Here is a 26,065-nt window from a genome sequence, read left to right as displayed (position 1 = left end):
GTTCAGAATTTGAGACTGGTTTCCAGACGGTTTTATAACCTGTGACCCAGGTGATAAGTCATGCATAGATCAATTTTGTAAAAAAAAAGAAATGGCAATTATACTTAAAGATTAAATGATTTTTTACAGAACTTGGTCCAGACATACAGCCTGGAGAACTTGCTGGGTGAGAGGAAGAAAGGTCATCCACTAAAGTTACAGGGTAATCTATTTATAGATCCTGAGTCATGTAGCTCCAGTGATGAAGGTGATGATAGGAACCAGAAAAATACATTGAAAGATCTGGTAAGTAGTTTCTTATGACAAGGTGAAGGGTTTGTGGTGTTGATTGTGTCATAGATATACTGACAAAGGGTGGGGAGCATGATTGAACAACAACAAAAGTTACTGTGTACTCCAGTATTAACACCCCATTAAGCTCGATTTGATGATTACCTCTCAGATGCAGGCTTAAAAAATGTTAGAGAAATGACAATATTGTAATTAAATCAAACACTCTTTGAGAGATATCAGTGTTTCAGTGTTTACCAGGTTGGCATGTCTATGAGACCTTAATGCTTTCTGAACATTACAGAACATTCTGACATTCTAGGAAAATGAAAAAAAAATGTCCATTTTATATAGGTAGCCTTATTTATATTGAGAATTCACAATTCATAGCTGTATATATTGCTGCACATGATGTGACTGCTTTCACCTGTAGTGATTCATTTGAAATTGTGTATATATGTTTTCAGCCTTCTATAGAGGTGAGTATAAGTGACCCGGGTCCCCTGACCCATGCTCTGGTCGTGTTTCTACATGATATCAACACAACTTCAAGGTCAGGATGCATCAATCCCAGTGCACTCTTTGGACAAGTGTGCAAAAAGTAAGTTTATGCAACCTGAACATTCAATGTTTTGAAATTTTGTGTGTGTGTGTAATTATATGAAAGGCATTAAAACAAGAATGGATCAACTTTTCTATTGCAGTCTCTGTTTTCTGTCATTTTCACTTCTCTGTTCGAATAATCAAGCACACTATTGTTATATTGTATTCTACAAGTTTAATATATTCAGTCTTGAAAGACACAGATATGTAGAGGATATTTGTTTGTTTCAGTGTAAGATTGAAATATCTTTCACAAGTGAGAACGAATGAAAGATATTTTGATCTTACTTGTAAAACTCACAGACTTTCTTACTATTTCTTTCCACATAGTGAAGTCAAACATGATGAAGTGGATATGGCATTTAATGTGGTTTTAAACTCCAATATGATATGTATTATGTAATGTTGTTTAAGTAATTAAAGCACACATTGCAGTTTGTCTCCAGAAAATTCTTTGTAAACATTTTCTGTAGTTCAAATTCTAGCAGCGGAGCTTAGTTTCTCAAAATCATTTATTTGTAACTCTCAGAGCACCTCGATTTAAAGGGATGCAGCAACAAGACAGTCATGAATTACTGAGGTACCTCATGGATAACATGAAAACAGAAGAAATAAAGGTATGTTTTATACACTTACTGAATGGCTGGTCAGTTGGTAGTAAAAAATATTTGCCTAAAGTCCAAAGGAATAAGGTCAAGCTTCAAAATTTAGGAAGTATTATCAGTTGTTAGTAGTTGTAAATGGATCATAAAAACTCAGTGAGTCAGTGAGTTTAAGGTTCTATGCATTTATAAAACCTTGCATGTAGTTTGTAAAATATATGGAAAAGCGCTGTAAAGATAAGTGTATGATCTATTTTCAATCAACAACATTTTTAAAAATGTTGCAGTAATATTAACGGATAATAAGAAAAATGATTTAACATGTCTGTCTGTGAAAAGCAAGTGTTTTTCCAACCCTCGGGACAGTTGGGATAAAAAAAAGCCTCAGTTTTCCAGTCCACTCTCAGACTATCCCTTCAGTTTAGAAAAACACTGTCTTTCACAGGCAGTCATATAATATTCTTATATGTCGTGATCATGAATCATCAGCTCAGAATAATTGTATCTTTTAATACTTTACATATTTTTATTATGACATTAATCTAAACATGTCCCTGTAAATACAAGTTTTTATCTAGCCGTCAATTGAGGTAAGTTAGAGCAGGTTGCTGTATTTCAATGGCACTTGCTTTAGAGAGGCAGTTTCTCTGTTTGCACACTTTGTGGATCCTAGAGGTCAGTTGCTAAATAGAGTCAGTTTCTGTGTGTGCACACTTTGTGGTGCCTCTCATGTCAGTTGATAAATAGAGGCAGATTTTATGTGTGCACACTTTGTGGGGCCTAGCTGGTCAGTTGCTATATAAATGCAGATTCTGTGTGTGCACACTTTGTGTATCCTAGCAAGTCAGTTGCTAAATAGAAGCAGTTTCTATGTGTGCACACTTTGTGGAGCCTAGCAGGTCAGTTGCTAAATAGAGGCAGTTTCTATGTGTGCACACTTTGTGGAGCCTCACATATCAGTTGCTAAATAGAGGCAGTTTCTATGTGTGCACACTTTGTGGTGCCTCACTTGTCAGTTGCTAAATAGAGGCAGATTCTGTGTGCACACTTTGTGAAGCCTAGCAAGTCAGTAGCTAAATAGAGGCATTTTCTATGTGTGTACACTTTGTAGTGCCTTGCAAGTCAGTTGCTAGATAGAGGCAGTTTCTTTGAATTCACATTTTGTAGTGCCTCGCAGGCCAGTTGCTAAATAGATACAGATTCTCTGTGTGCACATTTAGTGGCGCCCCCGGCTGTTACTGTTGGCTAAACATTTATATTGACTATATATCTTTTATGTCCAGTTTATTTCAACTTTTATGCCGTAGAACTGTCTGCAGTGAAGACGGACTGCATGTATGATTATCTGATAGGCAAAAACAATATGTTTTGTAGATCATTTTCATTATTTATTGACAGAGAGGACAGACTGGAATTTTGAAATATTTTAAACTAACGGAGAACACAAACCCAAAAAAGGTGGATGAAGATGTTCGACTCAGTGTTAAAGGTACATATGTTGTTGTTTTTTTGCTTTAATACACTATACCTTCTAACAGTAATGCCCCTAAGTAAAATTAAGAGTGGGAATGGGGAAAAGGTAAAGGGAAGACTTTCTTGTAACAAGAAAAAGTATTATATTGCTGATGTCTATTTAGTGTGATAATATACAAATGGTAGTTAAATGTTTGTCAACAGACTTGTTCACAGGCAGAAGATTTCCTGTTCCCCAGAAGTTATTTTAGGCTTATTTCATTCTACATATGTTAGTGACTTACATATACATAGACATCAGTTATTAGCTTGACTATTCGAAGAATAGGGGAGCTATCCTACTCGCCCCGGCGTCGGCATGAGCGTCACACAAATGTTAAAGTTTGCGTACCACCCCAAATATTTTCAAAGTCCATTGAGATATTGCTTTCATATTTTGCATACTTGTTTACCATCATGACCACAGTCTGTAAAAAGGAGGAGGCAACTCTATCAAGCATTTTGACTGAATTATGGCACCTTTTTGACTTAGAAAAGTTTGCGTACCACCCCAAATATTTTCAAAGTCCATTGAGATATTGCTTTCATATTTTGCATACTTGTTTATTGTTTACCATCATGACCCTAGTCTGTAAAAAGGAGGAGGCAACTCTATTAAGCATTTTGACTGAATTATGGCCACTTTTCTACTTAGAATATGCTTATTGTAATGTTAAAGTTTTACTCATAGCTTATATTATACTATCAAGCACTGAGAATAGTTGAGCGCGCTGTCCACTGACAGCTCTTGTTGCAGTGTGTAAACAGATGTTTTTATGCCCCGGCATCTACTGATGCGGGAGGCATATAGTGATTGTCCTGTCCGTACGAGGTTAACCAAATGGGACCGTTTCGTCTAGCATCAATACCACTAACTAGAATGACTTGATACTAATGCAGATGTAACCTGTGACCTTGAACTTGACCTTGTTTTGGACTTAGGTTGCTTTGTATCGACAAGGATGCCACCGGGGGCATCAAGCGTTTATTGAACGCAGCTCCTTGTTTGTATTTGGTATTGAATAAAGATATTTAAATATTACAGCATACGGACATCAGATCAAGCATACGTTTGTGGAGTGTTTGTTTGGAGGCCAGCTGATCAGTACTGTAGTATGTGAGGAATGTAAATATGTAAGCAGCCATTTCTTATAGGTCCTGTCTACCTTATAAACTGTTTGAAACAAAGGCAATTTATTAAGGTGTGTTTGCCTATAAGGTGTACATGTACTTTAAATATTATTTGTATCAGAATTTCAAAGAAAAGCAATTTATTATGAGATAGTGATGGTACAAATGTATGAAGTTACAGATACATTTGTTATTACTTGTTTCTTGGTTCTGGTTTGTATATATTTGTTGGTTAAAGATAGACAGTATTTGTTTTATATCTAAAATAACCATTCACAAAACTGATGAAGTAAAGATTGAATGCAAGTAATTATTCTAATTTTCAGATATCCCAAATTTTAGAGCCTTTCTTAGATCTTTCATTGCCAGTCACAGAGGAGAAGGTAAGTTCTTGCACAACAGTTTTAAGATAACATCATTTGTCTATGTACTTTCAGTAAAACTTATTCTTCCTTCCTGTTTAAATTTGATTACTGAATAAAACAGTGTAACAAAATAAGGTAAATCAGTTTTAGTTTGACTAGCTATGCTCTAAGTATTACATCAAACAAGATACTTCTGTCTCAATCTGTACCATTTGATAAATGTGTAATAAGAGTTTCGTTATGCTCATACATATAAATTTGTGTGTGTAAAAGTTAAAGTGAGCGTACGGGACTAAGAGATAAGAATTTGACTTCACTTAACCCAGACCAAAACTACACTGGGGAGATAGAACTTTTCCTTATTAGGAAGCTATCCAGCCAGCATGGGAAAGATGGGTAGTACCTCATCCAGGGTGCCCATTAGTACTTGATAGTACATTATCCGAGGTTCCTGGTAGTGCCTCATTCAGGGTGCCTAGTAGTTCCTCATCCTTGGGGGCCCAATAGTACCTCATGCGAGATGCCTGGTAGTTTCTCATCTAAGGTGCTCAATAGTACCTCATCCATGGTGCCCGGTAGTACCTCACCAAGGGTGCCCAGTATACCTCATCTGAGGTGCCTGCTAGTGCCTCAGCCTAAGTGCTTGGTAGTACCTCGTCCAAGTTACCTGTGCTCGAAGTAATGGCTCAAGGAAAACTTTTGATCTTCTCACCAGCTGGTACTACCTCAGCTAAGGTGCTTGGAAGTACCTCATCCAAGGTGCCCAATAGCTTCTCATTGACTCCTCATCCAAGTTACCTGTGCCTCAGATATGTCCCGAGGGGCACCTAGGGTCTTCTTCATCATTATAAAAGAAAGGAATTTGTCATATGATTCAGAATTTTTTAAATGACATAGAATATTTTGGTGTGGCTTAAAACCAGCAAAACAAAATAAAGATAAAAGTACATAGTCACATAATACTAATGTTGTGTTGCAGCCGCAGCGGCCAAACCAACTTCATGGTGCTAGAAAAAAGGAATCAAGTACGGACTTGAAGGAAGACACTACTGCAGTTAAAGGTATAGAAGGTTTTGCTGTAAAAGATGATAAAATGTCCAAACATCAGTCAAAGAAACAGAAGAAAAGGCAGAAAAGAGATGCTAGGGTAAGGAGAAATCTATATGTTTTAACATCTGTAAGCAGGTCATCTTGGGAGCCTATGTGTTTTACTAATAGCTCTTTGTTTTAAATGCAGGAAAAAAAGATGTTATGTTTCAGTAAATAAATGTATATGGAACTGCTTTGAAATTGAATTTTGCTTACTGCATACTTAATGTAAATTCGGTGAAATTCTGCTGGACTTCTTTAAACTTCTGAAAAAAAGCTTGAAAAAAAAGTAGTTAGTAAAAAAAAAAAGATATTTCAAATGAATTAAGGGAAGAGATATTTTGACTTCAGTATTAGGTCAGCTGTGGTTAAAACAGGTGTAATGAAAAAGTAAAAAAAATGCAAGGACAATTTTACCTTAATTTTTGTATGCCTTTCAGCGTCATGGAAAGAATAAAGGTAATGTTGATGAAGGAGAGAAAGACGAAGAGGATCATGAAGACAAAGAAGAAGAAACTGAGGAGAAAGGAGAGGGAGAGACAGAGAAAAACACTGAACAGGAGGAAAAATATGACGCTTCAGGTATATATATGCTTGTATAAGACTCAGAGTAGTGCAGAAGTCATATAAGTGGCTTGGGAGAGGCTGGTGGTTTTATGCAGGTGGCTGCTCATTTTTAGCTCACCTGTCACATAGTGACAAGGTGAGCTTTTGTGATCACCCTTCGTCCGTCGTCAGTCCGTGCGTCTCGTGCGTCCGTCAACAATTCTTGTCTGCACGATAGTGGTTTCATTTATGATTTTATTTTAACCAAACTTGCACACAACTTGTATCACCATAAGAGCTCGGTTCCTTTCTTGAACTGGCCAGATTCCAATATAGGTTCCAGAGTTATGGCCCCTGAAAGGGCCAAAATTAGCTATTTTGACCTTGTCTGCACAATAGCAGCTTTATTTATAATTTGATTTTTACCAAACTGGCACACAACTTGTATCACCATAAGATCTTGGTTCCTTTCTTGAACTGGTCAGATTCCATGATGGGTTCCAGAGTTAATGCCCCTGAAAGGGCCAGAATAAGCTATTTTGACCTTGTTTGCACAATAGCAGCTTCAGTTTTGATTTTATTAGCTCACCTGTCACAAAGTGACAAGGTGAGCTTTTGTGATCGCGCGGTGTCCGTCGTCCGTCCGTGCGTGCGTCCGTAAACTTTTGCTTGTGACCACTCTAGAGGTCACATTTTTCATGGGATCTTTATGAAAGTTGGTCAGAATGTTCATCTTGATGATATCTAGGTCAAGTTCGAAACTGGGTCACGTGCCATCAAAAACTAGATCAGTAGGTCTAAAAATAGAAAAACCTTGTAACCTCTCTAGAGGCCATATATTTCATAAGATTTTCATGAAAGTTGGTCAGAACGTTCACCTTGATGATATCTAGGTCAAGTTCGAAAGTGGGTCACGTGCCATCAAAAACTAGGTCAATAGGTCAAATAATAGAAAAACCTTGTGACCTCTCTAAAGGCCATATTTTTCATGGGATCTGTATGAAAGTTGGTCTGAATGTTCATCTTGATGATATCAAGGTCAAGTTCGAAACTGGGTCACGTGCGTTCAAAAACTAAGTCAGTAGGTCTAAAAATAGAAAAACCTTGTGACCTCTCTAGAGGCCATATATTTCATGAGATCTTCATGAAAATTGGTCAGAATGTTCACCTTGATGATATCTAGGTCAAGTTCGAAAGTGGGTCACGTGCCTTCAAAAACTAGGCCAGTAGGTCAAATAATAGAAAACCTTGTGACCTCTCTAGAGGTCATATTTTTCATGGGATCTGTATGAAAGTTGGTCTGAATGTTCATCTTGATGATATCTAGGTCAAATTTGAAAGTGGGTCACGTGCCTTCAAAAAGTAGGTCAGTAGGTCAAATAATGAAAATACCTTGTGACCTCTCTAGAGGCCATATTTTTCATGGGATCTGTATGAAAGTTGGTCTGAATGTTTTTCTTGATGATATATAGGTCAGGTTTGAAACTGGGTCAAATGCGATCAAAAACTAGGTCAGTAGGTCTTAAAATAGAGAAACCTTGTGACCTCTCTAGAGGCCATACCCTTGAATGGATCTTCATGAAAATTGGTCAGAATGTTCACCTTGATGATATCTAGGTCAAGTTTGAAACTGGGTCACGTGCCTTCAAAAACTAGGTCAGTAGGTCAAATAATAAAAAAACCTTGTGACCTCTCTAGAGACCATACTTTTCATGGGAATTGTATGAAAGTTGGTCTGAATGTTCATCTTGATGATATCTATGTCAAGTTTGAAACTGGGTCAACTGCAGTCTAAAACTAGGTCAGTAGGTCTAAAATAATTAAAATCTTTTGACCTCTCTAGAGGCCATATTTTTCAATGGATCTTCATGAAAATTGATCTGAATGTTCACCTTGATGATATCTAGGTCAGTTTCGAAACTGGGTCACGTGTGGTCAAAAACTAGGTCAGTAGGTATAAAAATAGAAAAACCTTGTGACCTCTCTAGAGGCGATATTTTTCATGAGATCTTCATGAAAATTAGTGAGAATGTTCACCTGGATGATATCTAGGTAAAGTTCAAAACAGGGTCACGTACCTTCAAAAACTAGGTCCATAGGTCAAATAATAGAAAAACCTTGTGACCTCTCTAGAGACCATATTTTTCAATGGATCTTCATGAAAATTGGTCAGAATTTTTATCTTGATAATATCTAGGTCAAGTTCAAAACTGGGTCACATGAGCTCAAAAACTAGGTCACTATGTCAAATAATAGAAAAAAACAACATCATACTCAAAACTGGGTCATGTGGGAAGAGGTGAGCGATTCAGGACCATCATGGTCCTCTTGTTTTAACTAAACTTGCACACAACTTGTATCACCATATGATCTTGGTTCCTTTCTTGAACTGGCCAGATTCCATTATGGGTTCCAGAGTGATGGCCCCTGAAAGGGCCAGAATTAGCTATTTTGACCTTGTCTGCACAATAGCAGCTTCATTTATTATTTGAATTTAATCAAACTTGCACAAAACTTGTGTCACCATAAGATCTCGGTTCCTTTCTTGAACCGGCCAGATCCCTTAATGGATGCCAGAGTTATGGCCCCTGAAAGGGCCAAAATTATCTATTTGACCTTGTCTGCACAATAGCAGCTTCATTTATGATTTGATTTTAACCAAACTTGCACAAAACTTGTATTACTACAAGATCTTGGTTCCTTTCTTGAACTGGCTAGATTCCTTCATGGGTTCCAGAGTTATGGCCCCTTAAAGGTCCAAAATTGGCTATTTTGGCTTTTGCAGCCATATAGAGACTTCATTTATGGCTTTATTGTACCCCCCGACAACAGAGTTGTAAGGGGGGGTATACTGGTTTCAGGTTGTCTGTCTGTCCGTCCGTCTGTCTGTCCGTAGACACAATCTTGTGCGCACCATCTCTCCTCTTCCCCTTGACACAATTTAATGAAACTTCACACAAGTGATCAGTAACAACAGTAGTTGTGCATGGGGCATGTTAGGCTCTTTCAGAAAAAAAAATTGCAGAGTTATGGGACTTTGTTTTTTGTTACTATACTATATACATAGACACAATCTTGTGCACACCATCTCTCCTCATCCACTCGACAAAATTTAATGAAACTTCACACAAGTGATCAGTAACAACAGTAGTTGTCAATGGGGCATGTTAGGTTCTTTCAGAAAAAAAACTTGCAGAGTTATGGGACTTTGTTTTTTGTTACTATACTATATACATAGAAACAATCTTGTGTGCACCATCTCTCCTCATCCACTTGACACAATTTAATGAAACTTCACACAAGTGATCAGTAACAACAGTAGTTGTGCATGGGGCATGTTAGGCTCTTTCAGAAAAAAAAATTGCAGAGTTATGGGCCTTTGTTTCTTGTTAACATACTATGTACATACAGTCTGCATATGCAGTCTTGTGTGCGCCTAATCTTCCGAACCCTTGCACACAATTTAATGAAACTTCACACAAGTGATCAGTACCAACCCTAGTTGTGCATGGTGCATATTACGTTCTTTTAGATATATATTCTGCGTAGTTATGGGACTTTGTTTTTTGTTACTAAACTGTATACATACAGTCTATATACATACAGTCAACATAATTATGCAATCTAATGTGCATCAAATTGCAATGTACTGTGTCAGTGCATGCGGGGGGTACATTCATCACCTTTAGTGATAGCTCTAGTTTGATACAAACTTCCAAAATATCTTCAACAAAAATAAATCTTGGATTCCATGACAAATCAGATCCATTCGTAGGTTCCAGAGTTATTTTATATCTGATTACCTCCCCTGATTGTAATCAAAATGGATTTATATCAGTAAGTACTTACAGGACTAAACTGAAATTTCATAATTGTACCCCCCGACAACAAAGTTGTAAGGGGGGGTATACTGGTTTCAGGTTGTCTGTCTGTCTGTCCGTCTGGCCGTCTGTCCATAGACGCAATCTTGTGCGCACCATCTCTCCTTATCCCCTTGACAGAATTTAATGAAACTTCACACAAGTGATCAGTACCAACAGTAGTTGTGCATGGGGCATGTAAGGTTCTTTCAGAAAAAAAATTTGCAGAGTTATGGGACTTTGTTTTTTTGTTACTATACTATATACATAGACACAATCTTGTGCGCACCATCTCTCCTCATCCCCTTGACACAATTTAATGAAACTTCACACAAGTGATCAGTACCAACAGTAGTTGTGCATGGGGCATGTTAGGTTCTTTTAGAAAAAAAATTTGCAGAGTTATGGGACTTTGTTTTTTTGTTACTATACTATATACATAGACACAATCTTGTGCGCACCATCTCTCCTCATCCCCTTGACACAATTTAATGAAACTTCACACAAGTGATTAGTAACAACAGTAGTTGTGCGTGGGGCATGTTAGGTTCTTTCAGAAAAAAAATTTGCAGAGTTATGGGACTTTGTTTTTTTGTTACTATACTATATACATAGACACAATCTTGTGTGCACCATCTCTCCTCATCCGCTTGACACAATTTAACGAAACTTCACACAAGTGATCAGTAACAACAGTAGTTGTGCATGGGGCATGTTAGGTTCTTTCAGCAACAAAAATTGCAGAGTTATGGGACTTTGTTTCTTGTTAACATACTATGTACATACAGTCTGCATATGCAATTTTGTGCATGCCTAATCTACCAAACCCTTACACACAATTTAATGAAACTTCACACAAGTGATCAGTACCAACCCTAGTTGTGCATGGTGCATGTTACATTCTTTTAGATAAATATTCTGCATAGTTATGGGACTTTGTTTTTTGTTACTATACTGTATACATACAGTCTATATATATACAGTCCACATAATTATGCAATCTTGTGTGCGTCAAATTGCAATGTACTGTGTCAGTGCATGCGGGGGGTACATTCATCACCTTTAGTGATAGCTCTAGTTGTCATTAGTTGGACTGAGCCAATGATGGTAGATAACTATGGACTGATTTTATGTCAAATTACCTCCCTTTATTTCAAATTAAAATTGGTATATCTCCGTAACTAATGAAGATACTGATCTGAAATTTCATTTATGTCAACATATTAATTTGGCAGATGATTCTTTTGTTAACTTACAATCATTTTTATGCCCCCGAAGGAAGGCATATAGTTTTTGAACCGTCTGTCAGTCTGTCGGTCTGTCAGTCTGTTCGCAATTTTCGTGTCCGGTCCATATCTTTGTCATCGATGGATGGATTTTCAAATAACTTGGCATGAATGTGTACCACAGTAAGACGACGTGTCGCCCGCAAGACCCAGGTCCGTAGCTCAAAGGTCAAGGTCACACTTAGACATTAAAGGATAGTACATTGATGGGCGTGTCCGGTCCATATTTGTCATTGATGGATAGATTTTCAAATAACTTGGCATGAATGTGTACCACAGTAAGACGACGTGTCGCGCGCAAGACCCAGGTCCATAGCTCAAAGGTCAAGGTCACACTTAGACTTTAAAGGATAGTGCATTGATGAGTGTGTCCAATCCATATCTTTGTCAACCATGGATGGATTTTCAAATAACTTGGTATGAATGTGTACCACAGTAAGACGACGTGTCGCGCGCAAGACCCAGGTCCATAGCTCAAAGGTCAAGGTCACACTTAGACGTTAAAGGTCATTTTTCATGATAGTGCATTGATGGGCGTGTCCGGTCCATATCTGTCATTCATGCATGGATTTTAAAATAACTACGCATGAATGTGTGACACAGTAAAACGACGTGTCGTGCGCAAGACCCAGCTCCGTAGGTCAAAGGTCCTAAACTCTAACATCGGCCATAACTACTCATTCAAAGTGCCATCGGGGGCATATGTCATCCTATGGAGACAGCTCTTGTTTTTTAGTCCCCTACTGGTTGAAAACCAGTTTTGGGGACTATAGGAATGCTCTTTTCCGTCATTCCGTCATTCCGTTCGTCGGCAATTTCCTGTCCGGTCCATAACTCTGTCATCCATGAAGGGATTTTAATATTACTTGGCACAAATGTTCCCCATGATGAGACGACGTGTCATGCGCAAAACCCGGACCCCTAGCTCAAAGGTCAAGGTCACAATAGGAGGTCAAAGGTCAACAGGGCTTTTTTCCTGTCCGGTCCACAACTCTCCCATCCTTGAAGGGATTTTAGTATTACTTAGCACAAATGTTCCCCATGATGAGATGATGTGTCATGCGCAAATCCCGGACCCCTAGCTCAAAGGTCAAGGTCACAATTGGAGGTCAAAGGTCAAGAGGGCTTTTTTCCTGTCCGGTCCATAACTCTCCCATCCATGAAGAGATTTTAATATTACTTGGCACAAATGTTCCCCATGAGGAGACGACGTGTCATGCGCAAAACCTGGACCCCCTAGCTTAAAGGTCAAGGTCACAATTGGAGGTCAAAGGTCAACAAGGCTTTTTTCCTGTCAGGTCCATAACTCTCCCATCTATGAAGGGATTTTAATATTACTTGGCACAAATATACCTCATAATAAGACGACGTGTCATGCACAACTTTCAGACCCCTAGCTCAAAGGTCAAGGTCACACTTAGCAGTCAAATGTTAACATAGCATGAACAGGGTCTGTTTCGTGTCCGGTCCATAACTCTGACATTCATTAAGGGATTTTAATATCACTTAGCACAAGTGTTCCCCATGATGAGACGACGTGTCATGCGCAAATCCTGGACCCCTAGCTCAAAGGTCAAGGTCACAATTGGGGGTCAAAGGTCAACAGAGTTTTTTTCCAGTCCCGTCCATAACTCTGCCATCCATGAAGGGATTTTAATATTACTTGGCACAAATGTTTCCCATGATGAGACGACGTGTCGTGCGCAAACCCAGTACCCTAGCTTAAAGGTCAAGTTCACACTTTGAGATCAAAGGTCAAGAGGATTTTTTTCCTGTCCGGTCTATAACTTTGTCATGCAAAGCAGGATTTAGATATCAGTTGGCACAAATATTCCCCTGGATGAGACAACATGTCATGCGCAAGAACCAGGTCCCTGGGTCTAAGGTCAAGGTCATATTTAGAGGTCAAAGGTCAAATTCAAGAATGACTTTGTACGGAACATTTCTTCTTCATGCATGGAGGGATTTTGATGTAACTTGGACCAAATGTTCACCACCATGAGGCACCCTTGTTTTTAGAATTACGTCCCTTTGTTTTTACTATAAATAGATTTTATTGTAACTTTTTTATTACTGGTGGTAGAGAAAAATCGAGACCACTTTTCTGTGGTACAGCATGCATGTTACATCCAATTTTTAGGTGTATTTTGACCTATCTCTACCTGGTAAAGAGTTTCTTGTGGACTTATATTTTTTTTTTTTTTTTTTTTTTTTTTTTAAAGATTAATTTCCCTTTGTTGTTACTATAAATAACTTACATGATAACATTTTTATAATCAGCCAAAAAAATTCAATATGAAAACAACTGTGGGTTTTTATATATGCACATTTTAATCCAAGTGTGTTGTTATAATGTTATAACATATTGTATATGTAGTACAATATTGTTTATACATCATTGACAGATATCAGTTCATTATGTTATGCTGCAGTAGAAAAAATTAGGTGCCTTCCAGTAGGGGACTTTGTATTGCATGGCAATACTTCATTCACTTGTTTTAATTAATTCCCTTTTACGTTACTATAAATAGCTTTGTTTTAGTAACTTTTTTATTATTGGCTGTAGGGAAAAACCGAGACCACTTTTCTGTGATACAACATGGATGGTACCTCCAATTTTTAGGTGTATTTTGACATATTTGTACCTTGTAAGATTTTTTTTTTCTTTTTGGTTTAATTTCTTCCCTTAGTTGTTCCTGTCCTTTGGACTTAGATATTTTTTCTGAGGACCTTCTTGTTCTCAAGTGCAATGATAACAGGTGAGCGATATAGGGCCATTATGGCCCTCTTGTTTAAATAAATTCCAGAGGGACACCTGGGATTTTCCTCCACCACTATAACTGAAAAGTTTCATGATCTAAAATGTTTCATGTGTAACTTTATGCACAACAATGACTTGATAAGCAAAAGAATTTTGCTGCAGTTTATATTGGTTTTTATTAGCTCACCTGAGCAATGCTCAGGTGCGTTTTTCTGATCGCTCGATGTCCGTCGTCTGTCTGTCAACCGTCAACATTTAGCTTGTGTATGCGATAGAGGCAGTATTTTTCAACTGATCTTCATGAATTTTGGTCAGAATGATTACCTTGATAAAATCTAGGCCGAGTTTGAAAATGGGTCATCTGGGGTCAAAAACTAGGTCACTAGGTCAAATCAAAGAAAAACCTTGTGTATGCGATAGAGGCTGTATTTTTCAACTTACCTTCATGAATTTTGGCCAGAGTGATTACCTTGATGAAATCTAGGCCAAGTTTGAAAATGGGTTATCTTGGGTCAAAAAGTAGGTCACTAGGTCAAATCAAAGAAAAACCTTGTGTATGCGATAGAAGCTGTATTTTTCAACTGATCTTCATGAAATTTTGTCAGAATGATAACCTTGATGAAATCTAGGCCAAGTTCGAAAATGGGTCATCTGGGGTCAAAAACTAGGTCACTAGGTCAAATCAAAGAAAAACCTTGTGTATGCGATAGAGGCTGTATTTTTCAATTGATCTTCATGAATTTTGGTCAGAATGATTGCTTTGATAAAATCTAGGTCAAGTTTGAATATGGGTCATCTGGGATCAAAAACTAGGTCACTAGGTCAAATCAAATAAAAACCTTGTGTATGCAATAGGGGCTGCATTTTACACCGGATCTTCATGAAATTTAATCAGAATGTTTGTCTATATGAAATCTAGGTGGATTTTGAATATGGGTCATCTAGGGTCAAAAACTAGGTCACCCGGTCAAATTAAAGAAAAACCTTGTGTACGCAATAGGGGCTGCATTTTACACTGGATATTCATAAAATTTAGTCAGAATGATTGCCTTGACGAAATCTAGGTCAGGTTAGAATATGGGTCATCTATGGTCAAAAACTAGGTCACTAGGTCAAATCAAAGAATAACCTTGTGTATGCAATAGAGACTGTATTTTTCAATTGATCTTCATGAAATATGGTCAGAATGCTAGTCTTGATGAAATTAAGGTCAAGATTGAATATGGGTCATCTGTGGTCAAAAACTAGTTCGCTAGGATATATCAAAGAAAAACGTTTTGTATGCAATATAGGCTGTATTTTTCAATCGAGGTTGATGAAATTTAGTCAGAATGATTGCCTTGATCAAATCTAGGTAAGATTCAAATGTAGGTCATCTTAGCTCAAAAACTAGGTCACTAGGTCAAATTGAAGAAAATGCTTGTTTACACTTAAAGAGACCACATTTTTGATGCAATCTTAATGAAAATTGGTCAGAATATTTGTTTCCATGAAATCACTATGTCAAACATGTTTACACTGTTATGGTGTGTTTCTCAGGTGTGCAATCTAGGGCCATCTTGGCCCTCTTGTTTACAGAAGTCTTCATTTAAATTTGTTTGGTATAAGCTCATTTATATTCAGTGTATTGGTATAAAGATAAAATCCTTGCTATGTATTAAAGATAAGCATTTCATTCTGCATGAATTAAGATTATTGCGAGAGTTTGAATTTATGGCATTTGTATGCTTTTTGTTTGTACTGCTAGATGCTGATGTTGAGGATAACTTAGAGAGTGATACATCTAGATGTTACAACAAAACACTCAGTGACAGTGTTGTTGGTAGTCTAGATGATACTATAGTCGAGTCAGCCAAGGAGAGACCAACCATTAGTCAGGAAATGGACATCTCTGCATATAGACTGGATACCACTGCCAATAACACCAGCTTTGAAGTGGAAACAAAAATTGAGAACTGTTCTAAGTCACATGATCAGTCATTGAACAGCAGTCATTCTTTACAAGCTTCTGGATTGAATAATTCAAAATTGAATGGACCAGTGAATGCAGTTGTTACAAATGGTTGTGATAATGAAGATGTAAATGTTAGTTATACTTTAACAAATGGTTGTCTTGAAGAAAATGATGCTCAGCCGAAATTAGAAAAGGAGGAGAATGATGTTAATGCTAGTTTTACTTTTATGTGCGGTAGGGCAACAAATGGAATATGCAATGGTGATATAAACACAGAAACTTATAACTCTAAGGAAACACTAGTCAATGGTAATAGTAAAGAAAATATTAAAAAATCTGAAACTGACACTAAAACTACACATCAAACAAATAGTGAAATAGCTACTGAAGTTAATATAGAAAATAAAGACATAGAAAATGAAGAAGTTAGATGTAAATCGGACAAATCTGTGAGTGATTTGACTTCAAGTGTAAGCACTCTGAGTATAGGAGATGTTTCTAGTAGCTTACCAAGTGATCTAAGCCAAATGACTCTCAAGGATGCAACCGAGGATGACAAAGAAAATAGAAAACAGAAAGTAGAAACTCCATCTTCAGATAGTAAGGTTTTATCAGTAAACACAGACAATGCAAATAGTGGAGAACAGACTGCTGTTAATGGTGATATACATGGCAACATGCAGTATAAGTATGTAGTAAGTTTATCTCCAACTTCCAAGCACAACAAATTGAAAGAAATCCAGAAAGAAGGACAGAGGAAGTCAATTAATACCCTGGCAGAAAGGTAAATGTTTGTACTCACTGACTGGGGAACAAACTTGCATTATTATTGGAAGTTGATCTTACTTTTAGTGTCTGTTACATATTTGATATAAGCTGTTCTTAAAAGTGCATGTTTTTTATCAAAGTTGTATTGTCGAATCCGCTTGCGGTGAGCTCGACTTAGTCGTCACTTTTGGCGGGTCGGTGTCCATTCATCCGTGCGTCAATCTGATTTTGTCCGGACCATAACTTTGACATGCATGGGCCAATCTTGTTTATATTTGGCATGAATGTTTACCTTAATGAGAAGGAATGTCATGCACAAACACCATGTTCCTATCTCAATGGTCAAGGTCACAGTTGGAGAGGTCAAAGGTCAAATTGAAGTTTGTCCGGAGCATTTCTTCTTTGTGCATGGTGGGATTTTGATGTAACTTAGCATGAATGTTCACCATTGTGAGATGGAGTGTCATGCGCAAGAACCAGGTCCTTAGGTCTGAGGTCAAGGTCACACTTGACAGCTGGCGGGCTCGACATATACTTATTAGTTATAATATTAGTGGAAAGCTGAACCAACATTTCTTACTGCTAGATTGTCCAACCAGTTCCTTATAAATGAAAGAACATTACATTTAGGGGCTGAGTGGTTATGGTCATCTGTTTCAGATCTCTTAAATTTCACTACCGTGGTTTCGAAAGCCAGCTTGGGCTATAGAATTCTTTCATGTTAGAAACCTGTCCAGCTTGCTTACCAAAAATTGATGACCCAAATCATGCCTAGTTGTGCACTTGTGATCTACCGTTAGAGCTGGCAAGTCCTCATGTGACTTAAATTATGTTAATGTGACATATTAAAAGTTAACTGTACATACAGCATTACAGAAAATGGAAGGTTGTCATTGCAAATACAAGTTTCATATAAAAGTAATATACTTGTAGGTATCATCCAACATCAGGTGAATGTTCAGTAGAGTCGTGCCTGAACCAGTTTACTGCAGCAGAACTTCTTACTGGAAACAACAAGTTTGGGTGTAAAAACTGCACTAAACTGAAATATAAAAATAACCCCAATAAAGGTAAGAAATAAGATGAAACTTATGTGAAATAGACCACTGAATACATAAAACTTGTCTAGGGTAAATTTATTATAAATTGCAGTAGGAAAACTAAATCCCAGTTTATATGCCTTCCTACATTTGTTTTGGTGGGAGTGAGGGGGGGGCACTTAGATTTGCATTTGTCAGGATGTCCATTAGACTTTTTGTCATGCATATCTCAAAAAGTATTTGACCCCTACTCTTGGTAATATGAAAGTTTATTATGGCTTGCATTATCAGCAAGTAACTTATGACTACTGTGACAGTAAGTGGGGACACCAGTGACACACTAGTTGTAACTTTAATGTAACATTGTTTGGAGAGAATTACTCTTAAAAATTCTAATTTATTTAATTCTTTCTATTGGCACGATTTAAAGTTAAGTATGACAACTTCAGATTTGATATTGAATTATGAATGAGTACATTTAGATTGGTAAATGTTTGATTGCAGAGAAGAAAGAGACAGTGTACTCAAATGCCAACAAGCAGTATTTGGTCTTCCAGCCACCAGCAGTTCTAACACTACATCTTAAACGATTTGAACAGGTAAGCAATGATACTACTTTGACTTCTTTCATATTTGGAAAAGTTTTAGATCCCTTAGGGTAGAGCAGTTAATCTTGCTGGCTTACCAAATGAAAGTGCCTTTAAGCTTGTATCTGGAACAAACAATCGTGAAGTTTACGAATCGGTTAATTACAACATTCTCCAGTTATTGATTGTTTTCAAGTCTCGGCAACACTATGCCTTTGACCATTGACTTACTGATTTCCACAATAGGAATCAACTAATGACTAGATCTATAGCTGGTTAAAGTTAAGCTAAATTCTGTCTACTTTTACGGTACATTTCACCACAAGATGATATTTTACGGATAGGTACAACATAGTGGTTGCTGAACCATATTATATAATTACTGGCAAAATAATTACGTATTTTTAAAAGTTCATTACTTTTGGCATAAACAGTGAAGCATGCACATTACAAAATGTACAATCATTTCAATTTAGGCAAGCAAACCTAGGTAATGTGACTTTAAATTAGGCTTAACTTGAAGGTATCACATCTTTTGTTTGGCAAGGACGCCTTAATTTAGGAAGTATGGGATCTCACTAGAGAAAATGTGTTTCAAATTAGTTAAAAAACATATTAAAGCGAATAAGAAGTTATTTAAACTAGTCTCATGTATATAGGTATTTACCGTAGATACCCATGTATAATGCGCAGTTTTTTGACCCCTGGGACCACCCCCGAATCGTGGGTGCGCATAATACACAGGTATAGACAATTTTCCAACTTCAAAACAAGTTTGTTACCGATGTTCGCCATTTTGGTAAAGGGAAACTACTCCCCGCGCTTACTGTCTCCGCTAAAATCTAAGATTGCCGTTACGTTCCGTAAAAGATCGAATTGTTTATTTTTCTTTCAATCAAAATTAATTTCATATAAATTTAAAAGTATTTTGACGAAAGAAATGTTTACAAATCACAAAAATTATAATACTAATTAAAGATAGAGAATTATCTTTAACCGAGAACATAACTGACACAAGGTGACACGTTAATTGCCGGTAATTACTGGCTTTATGATCGTGACAAAAAGACTATCACACCTTTTGTTATCAGTTTGAATTGAGAAGCTCGTGTCATTTTGAAAGATACCATTCCGAAATATTGAATCAGCTGCTATTTATTTATTCAAAATAGTGAATTAAAAAAGGTAAAACAACAAATATAACAATAATTTACTGGTTTTATTTTCGAGAAAACAAAAATCGATAGTACCACCGTGAGACCGATGCTGCTGTCCGCCATGGAGATAAAATTTATTACCGGCGTCGATGTAAACCCTACTTCCGTTTTCCATCCACCTCAAAATTGACCAAAAAAATTTTTTTTTTTCCCAGGATTTTGGACTAAGATCGGGGGTGCGCATTATACCGGGGTGCGCATTTTACATGGGTATCTACGGTACTTAATTGATGATTGATTTATTACAGGTTGGATTTAGCTCAAGAAAAGTAAATCGTCATGTAGATTTTCCATTTGTATTGGACATTGCTCCATACTGCAGCTCTCTTACACAGGTAACATGCTCTTCTATTTTTAGCTCACCTGTCACAATAGAGACCACATTTTGCAAGCAATTTTGATAAAACTTGTACAAAACTTGAATTGGCATATCTCGGTTCCTTTCGAAAACTGGCCAGATCCCATCATGGGTTCCAGAGTTATTGCCCCTTAAGGGGCCAGAATTTGCTGTTTTTGTGCATCAACAATTTCTTGTCTGCACGATAGTGGTTTCATTTATGATTTTAATTTAACCAAACTTGCACACAACTTGTATCACCATAAGATCTCGGTTCCTTTCTTGAACTGGCCAGATCCCATTATGGGTTACAGAGTTATGGCCTCTGAAAGGGCCAAAATAAGCTATTTTGACCTTGTCTGCACATTTGCAGCTTCATTTATGATTTGATTTTTTCCAAACTTGCACATAACTTGTATCACCATAAGATCTTGGTTCCTTTCTTGAACTGGCCAGATGGGTTCCAGAGTGATGGCCCCTGAAAGGGCCAGAATTAGGTATTTTGATCTTGTCTGCACAATAGCAGCTTCATTTATGATTTGAATTTAATCAAACTTGCACAAAACTTGTATCACCATAAGATCTCAGTTCCTTTCTTGAAACAGCCAGATCCCTTAATGGGTTCCAGAGTTATGGCCCCTGAAAGGGCCAAAATTAGGTATTTTGACCTTGTCTGCACAATAGCAGCTTCATTTATGATTTGATTTTAACCAAACTTGTACACAACTTGTATCACCACAAGATCTTGGTTCCTTTCTTGAACTGGCCAGATTCCATTATGGATTCAAGAGTTAAGGCCCCTGATAGGGCCAGAATTAGCTATTTTGACCTTGTCTGCACAATAGCAGCTTCATTTATGATTTGAATTTAATCAGACTTGCACAAAACTTGTGTCACCATAAGATCTTGGTTCCTTTCTTGAACTGGCCAGATCCCATAATGGGTTCCAGAGTTATGGCCCCTGAAAGGGCCAAAGTTAGCTATTTTGACCTTGTCTGCACAATAGCAGCTTCATTTATGATTTGATTTTAACCAAACTTGCACACAACTTGTATCACCATAAGATCTCGAATCTTTACACTAAATTTTTTAATTACTTCCCTTTTATGTTACTATAAATAGCTTACTTAGTAACTTTTTTATAATTGGCCGTAGGGAAAAACCGAGACCGCTTTTCTGTGGTACAACATGGATGGTACCTCCAATTTTCAACTGTATTTTGACAAATCTGGAAAATTTCAACTATATTTTCTCATAATTCTTTCGATTGATCTTGATTATGATTTTTTGACCTTCTTGTCCTTAAGTGCAATGATAACAGGTGAGCGATATAGGGCCATTATGGCCCTCTTGTATATCTTAAAAAATGATCAGGTGGGGTATGATTTTTCGCTTACTTTTGGAAGTTTGCAGTTAAAAGATTAATGTTCATTTCTGTTCCCATGTGGTGAGAAGTGGTGTGAAAAAAAAGATTTAATATTAATGTTCTACAAGAACATGGAAAATGCAGCTAGAGTATAAAGTCGTTTTACGGTTCTCTAATGCGAGTTGAAATTTATGAGAACTGACTTATTTACAGCACTGGAAAGTTTAGAGGACTATAGGAGTCATGTTACTGTTGGTCATGTGGTCGGTCTGTCCATTGCAAATCATTTCTGCTATTTTAAAGTTAAAGCTATTCAAGTGAAACTTCATAGGGGTGGTCTCATGAAGTTTAGGTATGTTTGAAATTTTCATCTTGGGGTGGACAAAGGTTGAGGGTACCAATTATCCACCATGTCGATATTTATTATAGGCACATTACTGATCAATGCAATAAAATTTTCAGGGTATAAAGCGAGGACAGAAGAAGATCTTGTACTCACTGTATGGTGTAGTTGAACACAGTGGCCGGCTTACGTCTGGCCATTACACGGCCTACGTCAAAGTACGACCTAACATCGGAACTCTAAACAATTTCCTTAACAAACACAATGTGACATTGAAAGAATATCTACACACATACGCTCAGCATGTTGTGAATGGCGACCACCTTGTTGAGGATTCTGGTGACGACATCAACTTGGAGGGGCTGGTTCCCCCAGGACGCTGGTATCATATCAGTGACTCGCGTGTGAACGAAGTAACAGAAGCATCGGTAGAAAGAGCCCAGGCCTACATTCTGTTCTATGAAAGGATTTACTAAAATATAAAACTTTACCATCAGAAAACTCTCTTCCTTGATACTAAACATTCTTGTAAACATCTTAAAATTGATAGAAAATCATTTCTCAAAATATTCCTCTGAAAATTGTTAACTTGTGCTTCCCTTTAAGATATTGTTTTGGAAAATTCTTGGGAGTAGTCTGAAATGATAACTGTTTCCGTGTTTTGGGGGGGTTTTTTAATAACTTTTTATTACATTTTCTATGATAAATACCATTTCTTTTCCAGTTTAATGGGAAGTGTTTGAAGTTGGATAGTATGAATGGTGTTTGAAGTCTTAAGCTAACAAAATCTCTCCAAGCTAAGACACAAAGGTGGAACTGTTTTATGTGCAAACAGAAAACACCTATAGATAAAGAATTGAGATAGTAGCATTTCGTGCACTGGCAGTTTTTTGCACGGATATTTCATAGGAAAAAGGTAGTAAATGGTCAAAGTTTGAATACATGATGTTTGTTATAGGATTTTGTAATTTTTTTCTGGGGCTTGCATTTTACAGCATTCTAATGTTGTAAATCTTTACTTGAATTTTCACTTGTTTTTTTTTTTATTCATTATCTACATGTATTTTCAAGTATTTTTAGGATCATGTAGAAACATGGCAGGATTGTTCATTTTAACAACTATTTGAATTCTCATCAAATTTCAGTGGTTAGCTAATTTTAAGTGAAGTAGAAAATAGAACAACATTTTAATATGGCCCAATTTTAAGCAGCAGAATTGAATAAGAAGGTCTTTGATAAATTTATTTATTTGCTTTGGATAGTCTAATTTAGAATAGGGGGTGTAGATTAGGGACCATAGTTATATGACGATGTTTTTTAAATTAGAGGTTTTGAAACTTGCAGCAGTTATGAATATCGGCTTCTGTGCAACAAAGTAAAACTAAACAAAAGAGTATTTTTGTTTGACATCAGATTCTCTTTTGTAGATTTTTATGTGATAGAAAAATCTGATCTCCCAATATGGCTGCAGAACATTAGAGATGGCTTGTAAAGTAACCATTCATCAGTGCAATAAACACATTTACAGGTTTGTTTCATACAAGTTTGCAAATTTTGATTCCATACCTCATGTTTTTATTTGATGTAAATGAGATGTGGAACCAAAATTTGTAGTCCTGTTTGGCGCCATATAACCTATACTGTGTTTGTGCGCCATAAAACCCAAATAAATAAATAAATAAATTGTTCCATACAAGTGCCAAATGGAGGTTATAGTCACCTTCTCTAATCTCTATTGATACGAGCAGACAATCTCATGTCTTAGAATGTTTATAAGACCTGTAAACCTCTCAGGAAGGAACAAATTTACCTCTAGTGCTATCATACATACTGTAACTGAACAGCTTGTTTCTAGGCTAGACACACATTGTCATAGATTCTTGATGGGAAAGACTCGCCTTTAGGCTAGACACATGTTGTTTTAGATTCTTGAAAGACTTGCCTCTAGGCTAGACACACATTGTCATAGATTCTTGAAAGACTTGCCTCTAGGCTAGACACACATTGTCACAGATCCTTGAAAGACTTGCCTCTAGGCTAGACACACATTGTCATAGATTCTTGAAAGACTTGCCTCTAGGCTAGACACATGGTGTCTTAGACTTTGAACAATTTGATCTAGGCTAGGCACATGTTGTTGTGGTATATTCTACAGCTTTTCTCATAAGCTCAGGATATTTTTTATGAAAATCAAATTGTTTCGTTTGAAAGGCATTGATGTAAAGAGGATTTTTAGTTTCAAAGTTAAATTGTTGCTGTTTAGCTGAATCCAGAAAGACTATGTAGTGTTGTAGACAGTAATGTACAGTGTGTGGGTTTTGGTACAGTATTTGCATTATCATAAAGGTTACAATGATTAAGTAGTGTTAAGTCTTGTTGAGGGAGTTACTATCTATAGTAAAAACATTGATACTGGAATTGCTAGATCTTAGTTACTCTGACACCTCTAGTAACTACAGTAATTCCTTACATGTCAGGAGTTTTAGCCTGTGCAACACAGGCCCTTCCCCAGCCGCATAAGGCGCCGCGCTACCGCGGTGCTTAAAACACGAAATACAGCTTCCCGCAGCGCTTAAATATCCCGCGCGGTGCCTCAATTATTAGCGCGGCGTCTTAAATCAGTAAGCGATTTCATCCCCGTGAGATACCTCATGTGTAGTGTATATGTAATTTCCCTGTTGACATGCCTCGACGATTTTTTGATCAGCAAATTACGTCACGGCGAGTGCACACAGGTAATGAGAATCAATGAAGGGTTAAAACTAATTAATAAATATTATGGATCCTGTGAAATGTCAAAAAGGGGTGCGTAAGCGGCCAGCTGATTACCAAGCACGTGAAAAGTGCCCTAGATTTCTTTGTGCAAAATTTAAATTAGACCGTTGTTTAGTATAATAACAAGTATATATCAATGCAGTTTGATTCTACTGTAATTTAAACTAGAAAATGCACAAATTTTAATGAATATCGAAAGTAAAAGTACGTTTAGAATGTCCGTTCACGAGTCTTATTACTCCCGATGTCGTATGCAATTTTTCCATATTTCCTTCAAAAAAAGCTGATAGTCGGTGTATTTTTTAAGGATGAGAAACATCAAAATTTGAGGAACTATCTCTGGTTTACCCTAGTAGGTCATGTAACTGAGTAAAAACTACTTTCAGACAACATTCCGAAAGTGTACCGGTATCCGGATAGTATATTTTGGGATATGCGTTTTAGTAAACTTTAACCTGACTGTATAGTACTTTCTGTTATTGGAAATATTGTTGAAAGACCTGATCAATACAACCATGGATTGTGAAAATTATTAGTTTACAATGTGACTGAAACAGGCCTTTAACTATGTGTTTACAACATGATCTGGTTTCAAGATTAAGCTAATATATTTAAGGCCTCCACTATTTATATTCATATGAATAAGTTGACATTCTTGTGACATTTTTGAAAGAAGCTTGAATGGTTAAACCTAACTTAAAGTAAGTAAGAAGGCTTTGTAAACTTTGTTACTGGTTTTGGAAGATTACCGCTTAAATTTATTCTGTGACATTTCTTTAGTGTGCAATTAAGATAAATGGAATACATATTAACTATAGACATCTAGAAATGCAATACTGTATGATAACTTTCAGGTCGAAAGAGCACACTGCCCTTTCGGACAGCATCTGTCCATTTTGGGCACCCATGCCTTTTTGGCTTTAGTAATCCAACATATGATTATTGTGAAATGTAGAAGTAATGAATACATGTTGTTGTGTTTTTTTGCTATGGTATACTTAAAAAGCACATTTGGGTTCGATTTTTTTTTTTTAAATCAAACTTGAGAGGGAGACCTCGCACCACCCCTTATCCCGCCACACAAACTTTACCCCAGCGCCTTAAAAAAATTCTGGGGAAGGGCCTGCAACAGCATTGTAACATTACGTACCAACATATAGTAGTCTTTGATCATACATTGTTATGCTTTCACAGCTCTGTTAAATGATTTTGGCCTTTCATTTACACATCGTCAGAACACCAACTTTGAAATTTTTATCTCAGATAGACTTCATATCAAACTAGGGGTGGGGGGGGGGGACTAGCCTGATATTACAGTTGTTTACTGTACATAGATTGTATTCTTTTCCTTTTCTTATAATTCTGAACTTTGTATTGATTGAAGCAAATATGTTAATTTTAAATGCTTTTATTTAAGTATGGAAGATGGAATATTCAAATGGGCAAATGTAATTGTTTTTATATAGAGTTTAATACGATTATACTTGATTTGATATCAAACTATGTCTTATGCAAATTATTATTGGAAGAAAACAATCATTATATTTGAATTTTATGTCACTGTTTTGATATGTAGTTGTTGTTACATGTTATGCATGTATTTGTGTGCAATAGATTTACTGCATGCTGTCTGCTTGATTGTAAAATATTGTT

General features: G+C 36.8%; 1 protein-coding gene across 1 annotated transcript in view; it reads left to right on the top strand.

Annotated features, from left to right (window-relative positions):
• The window catches only part of LOC123550787 (ubiquitin carboxyl-terminal hydrolase 16-like), a 37,457-nt gene extending 12,682 nt beyond the window's left edge, over positions 1-24,775 (top strand). The window contains exons 8-20 of the mRNA XM_045339173.2: positions 130-285; positions 738-871; positions 1,403-1,490; positions 2,874-2,964; positions 4,033-4,121; positions 4,445-4,501; positions 5,463-5,630; positions 6,013-6,154; positions 15,773-16,763; positions 17,681-17,817; positions 18,292-18,386; positions 19,840-19,926; positions 21,757-24,775. Coding sequence (XP_045195108.1) covers positions 130-285; positions 738-871; positions 1,403-1,490; positions 2,874-2,964; positions 4,033-4,121; positions 4,445-4,501; positions 5,463-5,630; positions 6,013-6,154; positions 15,773-16,763; positions 17,681-17,817; positions 18,292-18,386; positions 19,840-19,926; positions 21,757-22,113 — 2,592 coding nt within the window. The 3' untranslated portion in view covers positions 22,114-24,775. The remainder of the gene's footprint in view (positions 1-129; positions 286-737; positions 872-1,402; positions 1,491-2,873; positions 2,965-4,032; positions 4,122-4,444; positions 4,502-5,462; positions 5,631-6,012; positions 6,155-15,772; positions 16,764-17,680; positions 17,818-18,291; positions 18,387-19,839; positions 19,927-21,756) is intronic.
• Positions 24,776-26,065: the final 1,290 nt, after the last annotated feature.

This window comes from Mercenaria mercenaria, chromosome 4 (genome assembly GCF_021730395.1).
Source record: "Mercenaria mercenaria strain notata chromosome 4, MADL_Memer_1, whole genome shotgun sequence".
NCBI lineage: Eukaryota > Metazoa > Mollusca > Bivalvia > Venerida > Veneridae > Mercenaria > Mercenaria mercenaria.
This window is presented reverse-complemented; position numbering and strand designations above follow the sequence as displayed.